The following is a 10,610-nucleotide window of genomic DNA, read 5'->3' on the forward strand; positions in this document are numbered from 1 at the left end:
GATAAAAACTAATTTTAGAAGCTGCTAGAACATGACACACATTTCCAATATGCTTTTGTAGACATTACTGGCATCAGGCTTTCTTTCCTGCTTCAAAAAACATCGTAAAGCTCATTTACCTGAAGAGATTATTAAATACACTAATAACCTTTTATTTTCTATCTAAAAGTAAAAATTTATCAACTTCAAGTCCCTGAAAATAAAAACCAGTTTTTCATTTTCATGCTAGCAATAACCCCAGCACACCTCTGCCAAGAACGCAACTCTGAACTGCGCAGATGTGTGTGCATGTACTTTTTCTGCATGCGTGCACATCTGCATTCCCGTCTATTACCATTACCCACCGCGCTCACTGCAGCTCTCCCACCGACCACCCACAACCCAAAAGAGCAGCTAAGAAGCTGTTTCAAGTAGATTAAGCTCTTCCAATGTGAAGAAGGTACCTCGGTGAGAAAGACACGAGAACCCACCAAAGGGCATTCCACTCGCATAGAAGGGAGATGGAGGGACAGGCTGTGCTTCCCCAGCTGCAGTCAAAGCTTTATCAGGTACAACTACCAGGCTTTGGGAAAGAAGCTTCATTAGTTCCACTGCTAAGAGTACTCACTTTTTTTTAAAAAAAGGCAATCACTTCAGTACATATTAAAAAAAAAAAAATCTTTAAAAAGCCTCACATTTTACAACTGCTTAGGATTCACATCTACTAACTTGAGTAATGTCAGTACGTTGGTTTCAGGACTGCTCTGGCATTTAGCACAACTGAAAAAGCTGTCTCTCTCTTAGGTTTACTTAAAGTGGGTTTGGCTACCTATAGATTTTTTTACTTTGCCCTCAAAAAATAAGGATTCTGATTCTTCCTGGGCACATTCTTTACCCTATACTTTTGAAGAGATCCTAAAGATCAACTTTTCAAAGGTACTTTTGCTGTCTAAAAGCATTCACGTATTAGACACAGATCTAACATTTTCTGAGCAGCAATTTACTGATTTGTAACTGGATATAAAATGTTACTGTAATGCAGATTAGTTTTCAATTATTATCCCTGTTTTTCTTACCAGCTTATCTTTTCCTGCCTTATTTTCAAAAATGCTATTTTTCTTTTTCTTGCTATCAGACTAAGCTTGAAAATACAGCTTTTGGAAAAGGTATTTCCATAGCTGTGTAAGACCACAACCTGTAAGAACACCTTGCAGTCTGTGATACCCTGTGTGTTTCATGTGAGAAATTACTGAAAAGAGAAGCAAAATAAGTGTACTCAAGTAAAGATGTCAACCAGAAATCTGCAAGAGGATTACGCTCCTCACAAAAATGGATACGGTAACTTCTCAGGACAAATAAAAGCCTTGATTACTTTATATTTGGTTTTATATGGTAAAAAGTAATAAGCAGAAGATAAAGGATCTATTCCCTTCATAAAGGGTATACTCCTTCTTAAAGGACAGTAGAAAGCCAAACCATAGAAAACAGCCTCTAAAATGTAATGGTTTTCTTACTCATAGCTGACGTGTCCCACTATCTCACAGGCAACTGGTCAGAAGCAGATTCCAGATGCATTTCCCAGTGTAAGGCAAAGCTGACTTTGAAAAGCGAGACCCTTGCAGTCTTCAAGCAAAGCACAAGAAGACAAAAACAAACCACAACAGATATCCCAGGAGGTTACCTGCAGAGTCTCAAAATTTCTGTGAAGAGTCTGCTCCGTTTGTTCAAACGTCCTCTGGGTCATCTCCCTGTGGGTTTCTTTTATAACTGCTGTCTTTCAAGTACAAATGTGATAGGTACTTCAGAAATGATGGCAGATGATAAGTTAGACAAGCATGCACTGAAAAAGGGAACTTCAGATTTAACCACAGGATGGAAGGCTCCATACAAGCACACAGTTTAGCCCAGAAATGCTTTTACTTTTTTGAGTGTTAATTATATACCGTAGTCTGATAATTCTCTAATAACTTTGCAAAAGCAGGAATGTTTAATCATTAACTGCAAAGAAATAATCTATAGCCAGCTACCTCCAGACCACTGCTGATATCCCAAGTTGTTCTTCCCCTAGAAAATCAAATCCAAACATTACTGGAAAACTGCGCAGGTTTTGTCCAATGGTTTTATACCATCTTGTCCAATGTTCCTGCCATCGAGCCATGTGGACTTCAGTGGTATTTTGAGAAGTTACCTGTACCAGAGCAAGACCAGCTTCCTAACCTCGTGTGAGAGCTTTGAGCTGTGATCCATGGGGCTGGGCAACACAGGCTCGCAAGCAGGACAAGCAGCAGAAATCAACCCAAGGGCCTAGAAAAGACCCTGCAGAAAGAGGGGCTATATGTAATGGAGTTATAGGAAGGACAAGAAGGCAGCTAATGACTTACATTCGTTAACAACCTGCATTGAAAGTACAGAGAACCCTATCAAATGTGCAGTGACACAAGCTGGGAGAGCTGAGTGCTTTGCAGGCTAAGACTAGCATTAAGAAAGTTCTTGACAAATTGGTGGAAATTGGGTGCAGTTCAATATGGGCAAGCTCTCAACTACCTTGAGGCATTATCAACTGCAAATTTCTAGTTATAAATAATCAATTATCAGCTGATTAGGTATCTGTTCTGCAGAAGCGGATCTGGGGTTTTGGAGGGTCATAAACTGGAGGGAATAAACAATGTCGGGCACTTGTGAAAAAGGCACCCCGGGTCAACTAGAAGTGAGTGTCCTCTGCCAGACACATGAAGTAATTCTTCTGCTCTGCACAGCGCTGATAAAGCCTCCACTGACATGCACTGCGTCCAGCTCAGATGCTGCACTTCAGAAATCTATGGAGCAGACGAAGAGAAGCCAGCACGCAGCAAAGGATACTACCAGAGCCTAAAAAGTACCAGTGAGGAAACACGTTAAGAGAAAACTTGTGCAGAAATGTAACGTTAAGGCTTTCACATGTTCTCCAAGTCCATGGTGCTGGGACTAGAAGGTAATGACAAGTAAAATTCGGGTTAGATATCAGGGAAAGCTTTCAGTGTTGGATAGGGAGGCAGTGGAGCGGGCACCTGAGGACTGAAAGAAAGTCTATCACTGGACATCTCTAGACAAATATCAACCAGGAATGCCATCAGGCACAGAGATAAATGAGGTGATCTCCTAAGGTCTTGCCAGCCCGTATGTCTCTGAATAAACAGCTCATTACTGGGCAGAGAGCTCTGACACCTACACCGAAATGTTTCTGTATAAAAGAGGTAATTTCTAAAGGCGAAGCAGGAACGTAATAAGAAACAGTAGTCACAAAAAAAGGGTAAGAGAAGGTTACATTCTTACACAGGCCTGACTACATCATTGTAGATCTGAGATAGTTTTTTTGGGATAGGTCATTCCAAAAAATCCTTTTGTGCTCATAAGTGTTCTCCTGACTGCAGGGAGGTGCTCATTTGTTAGGTGCTGAAAAGGCTGGATAGATCTGTGTAACATTCCTTGCCAGTTACCAAGAAACCTGTAGCACTCTTTTTGCTGAGACAGAGATTTATTCAGGCTTCAAAGGGAACAACACTCCCAATGAACTCGTATTTGGGTGAGCTCCGCCGTCAGGCTCCACTCCTTCCAACCCTTCTGAGATGCCTCCTCACAGGAGCAGTACAGGGGGGAGTGACGAGAGCCGCAGCCCTCCTGAGCCTTGGGGATGTGCAGTTGGCCAAACGCAGTGAAATTTCAGTAATTTCACAACAGTGAAATGACACTTGTGAGGAGGAAAGGACTGACCCCCCCCAACTGTACCAAATCCCCAGGACTCCCATGTTATCTTGTCTTGTCCATACATCTCCACGCAGTAAAGAAAACTTGAACCAATCCAGGCTGACAAACATAAACCTAATGTTTAAGCTACACTGAGTTGCTTCTCGTAGTTCAGCAGCTATGAGCCGGTGGGCACAGTTCAGCCGCCGCCAAGCTCAACACCAGCGTTGGGCTGTTTCAGTGACTCCTGAAGCGATCTCACAAGCGTTGCGTTGGGGTAATTAGTCCATTTATTTTGTCACAATTGTGTCATTATCAGAATACTTCTTTTTTTTCCCTTTGTAATCCTCCTTTTGTCTAAACTGAAATCAAGCCACAGTAAATCTTTTATGGTTTGTACTGTTTCTTTTCTAACTCCCTTCTTTCGTGCTCTATTTCTTGGCAGGACAAACGCTCATCTGCTTTCCTATAGCGGAAGACATTGACGGGCAGACCTCCTTCACCTGCGGCTCCTCAGCACCCAACCGTGCAAAGCCCGGTCTGTCCCGGGACACACCACCCGCCCTCCCAGCGCCAGCACGGCGGAGGCCTGCCCGGCAAACTGACCCCCTCCCCTCAGCGGGGCCCGGGCCCTCCCCTCAGCGGGGCCCGGGCCCTCCCCTCAGCGGGGCCCGGGCCCTCCCCTCAGCGGGGCCCGGGCCCTCCCCTCAGCGGGGCCCGGGCCCTCCCCTCAGCGGGGCCCGGGCCCTCCCCTCAGCGGGGCCCGGGCCCTCCCCTCAGCGGGGCCCGGGCCCTCCCCTCAGCGGGGCCCGGGCCCTCCCCTCAGCGGGGCCCGGGCCGCGCCTCCCGCCGCAGGAAGGGGCGGGCCGGGCCGCGTCGCGCCGCTGAGCTCATCGCGCGGCGCCGGGGCGAGGCCGGGCGGCAGGAGCCGGCTCCTCGGGCCCAGCGCCGCCGCCTCAGCGCGCCGGGAGCCCCGCGGGTGGGTGCGTGCGGCGGGGCGGCCTGGGGACCCTGTGCCTGCGGGGGAAGGGGGTCGCTCCGCGCGGCGGTCGGGGCGCGCCGCGGGGAGAGGGAGGAGGCCGTGGTCCATGCGGCCCGGCCCGGCTAACGCGTCGTGTCGCTGTTTCTCCCCAGATGTGGGCTGAGGTGTTGCTTCTGCCCTGCAGGGCCGGGCTGCGGCTGCTCCCGCCGCTCCGGCTGCGGCACCGAGCGCCGGGCGCCATGAAGCTGCAGTCCCCCCAGTTCCAGGCGCTCTTCACGCCGGGGCTCCGCAGCGTGGCAGGTGAGTGCGGCCCGGCACGGGGGCGGTCTGGGCCTGGGCGACCGCGGGGCCGAGCAGCGGCCCCCGGAGTGTCCCCGCTCGCTGTGGCGTGGGGAGGGCCAAGACGCCGGCCCAGGGCGGCGAAGGCGGGGTTTGCACCTCCACTGCTGCGGGCGCAGCCCCGATCCCCTGACCAGGGAAAGGGGCAGGGGCGTTTGTGGCCCGGTCGCGGGTGCTAAAGGGCAGCCGGGGTGGCTGTCGTGATCTGGGAGGTGTGTGCTGCTCTTCAGCTCTAGCCATTGTTACCTTAAAATCACCCAAAGGACGTGGCGGAGCTCGGTTTGCATCAACTGTCGTGGGGTATTGCTGCCGAAGAAATTTGGAGTCACGGTTCGCTGTGCTCTGCCATAAGTAAACTAAGCGCTTTTCCCTTGTCGGCTACTAACTGCTAAAAATGTTCCACAGCCCAGAGGCCCCCAGTATCAATTAGCAACCTCTTAATATTTAGGTTATCAGAAATGCCCCGGAAAAATATATCACAAATGACTGGAAAGTACATGTGGGTGCTCAGCCGTGTACCTAGTTTGTGCATTTTGCATGAAGCGGTGAGGTGCGTACGTATTTGCTGCTTACTGCATATTTGAGTATGTATTCCCACACCTATGATCTTGATTTGTGAAACAGTAGGTTACAGCTGACAGTGTGCTATGGTTTTTATTTGAGAGACTGCTTTATGGTTTTCCTTTACTTCCCAGAATTGTTTGAGAAGAAGAACTATGAGCTGAGAATAGCAGGAGGTGCTGTGAGGGATTTACTAAGTGGAATGACGCCACAAGATATAGATTTTGCCACTACAGCTACACCAGCAGAGATGAAGGAAATATTCACATCTGCTGGTGTTCGTCTGATCAATAACAAAGGAGAAAAACACGGAACCATTACTGCCAGGGTTGGTTTATGTTTTGACTTGGATCTTCTCTAACTCTTATTTGTGCAAGTGCAGCATATCCAACAGAAAACTCGTAGCATGCTCCTCTTTGTTAAAGTATCACAGTAAGAATTTAAAGGAGACCCTGCTTTAAAGTATGGAGTGATTTTTGTTTTTTAATTACTTTTTGTTTGTAGAATTCAATTAATTACCATATTTTAATGCATGTTACCTCTGCATAAGCCATTCGTGCTGCAGTGTCTCACTAGAAAGGATGAGGTAGGCCACCCACATGTTCAGGTAATGTGGGGAAGTTGATCCTAGTGTTTCCTGCTCCTGATTTCCCAAGTCTTCCTTCCTCTACCTTGCTCATTCCTCTGCCTCTTATTCCGCCTTCTGCAGGAAGATTTCTGCAGGCTATCTAGAACATGAATAATGCAAGGATTATTTTCAGGTGTTCGTATTTCTTGATTGTCTGCTTTGTATGAAAACATGGTACATGTTGGTTTGTGTGTATCCAGCTTGAGCACTAACTGTATATGAACATGAGGCTGAAAAAATATACAGCTTTTACATTTATATTCATGATTGTGTTGGAGTAACAATGTCTGTGGGATTTTCAGCTCCATGAACAGAATTTTGAAATTACTACTCTTAGAATAGATGTTGTCACCGATGGACGACACGCAGAGGTTGAATTCACCACTGACTGGGAAAAGGATGCTGAAAGGAGGGATCTGACTATCAATTCCATGTTTTTAGGTAAATTCTTTCAAAAGAAAATATTTAGATGAAACACTGCTTTTCAAATTAAGCCAGTAAATTTCCTCAGTCTGTTTCAATTTTGGTTTTGTACCACTATCAGCTGAAAGGTCTGTACAAATATGTGAGATGATCTGACAAACTAGGTCAAATCACACAACTTATGTTCAATATTTTCAAATGAGAGTGTATAATTGTGCCAACCATGTTTGTAAACTCATATTCTTCTATTTTTTTCCTCTTTTTCTAGGTTTGGATGGGATGCTGTATGATTTTTTTAATGGATATGAAGACTTGAAAAACAATAAAATTAGATTTGTAGGAAAGGCAAGTGAGAGAATACAAGAAGATTATTTACGAATCCTAAGATATTTCAGGTACAAGGGTTTGCCTTTCCTAGATACAGAAGTGAACTAAGCATTATAGAACGTTTCAGAAACATGCAAAAAGAGATCAGTGGTGTAAAAATAGTTGTAATTGTCATATTGTTACGTTTCCTCTAGTATTTTAAATTAGAATATTTAACACTGTCGTGACATTGATTCTCTGAATAGCAGTAATAAATGGAATAATTGTTCTCAATCTAACATACAGGGTTTTTATTTGGGCAGGTTTTATGGAAGAATCGCAGAGAAACCTGGTGATCATGAGCCCAGTACACTGCAAGCAATTAAAGAAAACGCTAAAGGTTTGGCTGGAATATCAGGAGAAAGGATTTGGGTGGAACTGAAAAAAATTCTCCTTGGAAACCATGTGAATCATTTGGTTCGACTTATGTATGAGCTGGATGTTGCCCAATACATAGGTAAAGTGAAATGAAGATTGATTTCCTAATCCTATGTCACATACAAACAGAACTGCAGCAGGGCAAAGTGAGATAAAATGTTTTACCCAGAAATAAATTAGATTTTTTTTTTTTTTTTAATGTTAGCATTTACGTTTCTTACTAACACTCTTTCTTGCACTTTTTTGTGTGTATCCCTTTAGGACTACCACTTGATGGAAGTTTAGAGGAATTTGACAGAGTCACTAAAAATGTTCAAAATCTCTGTCCAAAACCGATGACTGTTCTGACATCATTGTTCAAGGTGAAGGATGATGTCACAAACCTTGATCTGAGGCTGAAAATCTCAAAAGAAGAAAAAAACCTTGGCCTTTTTTTAGTGAAGCACCGGCAAGAGTTAACCAAAGCTATGGGTCCAGAACCACTTAAACCATATCAGGACTTCATAATGGATGTAGGTGTATTTCATATTGCTTTATTTTGTTCTTCACAGCAAACTGAATTTCTACTCTTGCAGACTAGCAGAGATGACAATGCCTAGTGGAAAGAAAGGGCCTTAAAGAGTCAAATAAGAGCCGTTTCATCGGTAGGCTTGTTTATTGGGGTTGGGCAAATTTTTGCCTGGGTTTTAAAGACCATGATATTTTCATCAGAAAGATGGAATGTACTGACAAAAAGTATTAGCCAAATTTGCATTGCTCCCAGTGTAATATTGTCACAGCAACTGGAAGAATGTCTTTCTGCATTATTGATACCAGTTCCAGTTAAGTAAGGTGGGGTGGGTTGGTTGGTTTGTTTTTCCCCTTTGTTTTTCCTCTGGAGAGGAGACCAAAAATTAACAGGAGCTATTGCAAATGTCCTGGCATGTCTCTGCAACATAAAGCAGAAACTTTGGTATAAAAAGATTCTCTTCCTTTAGCAGAGTTTAGTTTTGCAAGAGGATAAATAGCAGACATTTCTGCTTGGGTTCAAAAGCTTTTTTCTTTCCCATGCAAAATACTGAGGCTTTAAATTAATTTTTTAGAAATTAAACAAACACAAAAAAACCCACCGTATTTTGAGCAGTTCTGAGCACTTTGTGTTCTGTAGCAATTTTTTAACTGGATTTAAAAGCCTACCTTTCAGTCAGACTGAATAATGTCGTATTCAATCACCTGAAGTAGAACATACCTAGGGACTGACAGTTTGCTGTCCTGTCCCAGCTGATCGCCCCTTCTGCATTAAAACATGAGACAGGATCTGGGCCTCAAGAGACTACAGTTTTTTATGTGAAATTCAGCTCCTTGAATTGCGTATTGAAAGCCAGTGCAATTCCTGGAGCATCAGTATGCATTCTTTGTGAGGAGCACTGTTAAGTAGGCAACCTGTGACATTCTTCCACAGCAAAGTTCAAGTAATTTTCGGGTGAAATTCTGCACTTTTATTGCAGTACCTGAGACTGAAGGCGAGGGACAGCAGTCTCTGCAGTGAGGCCTGTCTCCCACAGGAATGGCAATTGTTCCTCTCCAGTTGGAGGTTGAAGATAATGGTTACAGCTGTTACCTGGAATTTAAGAAGTCCCCAAGGATCTCTCAGAGCTTCCAAGTTAGGACTGAGTTCTAAAACATGTGAGGCAGAAGAGATCCTCACTTTCATAGTTCCAACTCATTGTCCAGATGTTGCCTAATAAGATGTCATGGGAATAACACAGTGTTGAGCACAGCTTGAGCTGTTTTCTGCTGTTTCATAGTGAATCCTCTCTTTTTTTTTTTTTTTCTTTTCTTTTAGTCTAGGGAAGCTAATACAAATTCCAAGATCTGTGAGCTTCTAAAATACCAAGGAGAAGAAAATCTTTTAAGAGAAATGCAGCAATGGACTGTTCCTTCTTTTCCTGTTAGTGGCCATGATTTAAGAAAAATGGGTGTGTCTTCTGGAAAAGAAATTGGAATAGCATTACAGCAGTTAAGGGATGAATGGAAGAAGAGTGGATACCACATGGATAAAGAAGAACTGTTAAGTTGCCTGAAGAAGTTGTAAAATTGAATAGTAGTAGAGAACAGTTCATGCTGTATTCTAAGTGTAACTGAGATACCAGTAAATACTTTGTCACTGTACTTGCGGCCCCCAGAGTGTTTGTCATAGTCAAGATCTTCAGACAGCACGGTTGTCCTGTTACTAATTTGTAATTTCTGCAAGGAGAGGTTTAATTTTGTAGTAATGTAAAATGTTATTTGCCAAATTCCACTTTCTCTACCTCTTTTTGTTGTATTTTAATGATAAATATTTACTACTTATCTTGACTCTGGGGCATTAGAGATGACACCAAGATTTTTCTCATTCTGACTTTGCTACATAAAAAACAAAACAAACAAAAAAACCCCAAAAAAGGTGTTTCTGTCCTCTACATAAAATCGTGGGTGTTTTCTGTGCCTAGGAGAGGCACAAAGTGTCTAGAAATAAAGAGCTCTAACTCTTGTTGTAGTTAAAGCTAGATACCAGATTGAAATACTCCAGCAGTTCCCAGACAGTCTTGCCATGTAAAATAAGTCTGTTTTCCAGAAAAGATTTTTATTTTCCACAATTCCAGAATTGGTTTTAGATTGAAAGGATGACTTAGCTGAGTCAGTATCATGAACTTCTTGTCTCTTCAGTAGTTTTTCAGTAACTTGTTTATCACTGAGTAACTAAATCCATAGAAAAGTGGCAAAGGCTTCTACAGTATGTTTTTGACTTCATTTATGAAACGTACTATTGATGTTATTTATAGAAGGGCAGGGAGAGCTGTTCCCTGCCTTCCACCCTGTGCCTGCTAGTTGGCTCCTGCTTGCTTTTCTTTTTCTTTCCCAGGGAGGTACAAGTAGAGTTCAGGTGATGGTGTGAGTGTTTCTAACCAGAGCGAACCTGAGCTGAGCACTGCAGCTCTGTCACCTTCGGAGTAGCAACGCTCTCAAGATGGTGCCAGTTTGCCATCAATATTTCTCCCCACATCTTTTCCCGTAACTTGCAGCAGTGAGACCCGGAGGCATTCACCTCCTCTCTGGTTTGCAGGCATTCTTTTTAACTCAGTAGGATTATTTTGGGAAGAAGTCTTAACATCCATCCCTACTACTGTCATACCAGGATGTTCCTTGTATTGCTTCTGTGTTAATTACCCTTACAGATCCACATTAAAAATGCACTCAATTCAGTTCAAA

General features: G+C 43.8%; 1 protein-coding gene across 1 annotated transcript; it reads left to right on the forward strand.

Annotated features, from left to right (window-relative positions):
- The first annotated feature begins 4,836 nt into the window (after positions 1-4,836).
- Positions 4,837-9,530, forward strand: TRNT1 (tRNA nucleotidyl transferase 1). Its single transcript, XM_059823215.1, has 7 exons — positions 4,837-4,984; positions 5,719-5,912; positions 6,515-6,653; positions 6,904-7,030; positions 7,265-7,458; positions 7,641-7,891; positions 9,205-9,530. The coding sequence occupies exons 1-7, from the start codon at positions 4,837-4,839 to the stop codon at positions 9,451-9,453; spliced, it is 1,302 nt and encodes a 433-aa protein (XP_059679198.1). The 3' UTR covers positions 9,454-9,530.
- Positions 9,531-10,610: the final 1,080 nt, after the last annotated feature.

This window comes from Gavia stellata, chromosome 12 (genome assembly GCF_030936135.1).
Source record: "Gavia stellata isolate bGavSte3 chromosome 12, bGavSte3.hap2, whole genome shotgun sequence".
NCBI lineage: Eukaryota > Metazoa > Chordata > Aves > Gaviiformes > Gaviidae > Gavia > Gavia stellata.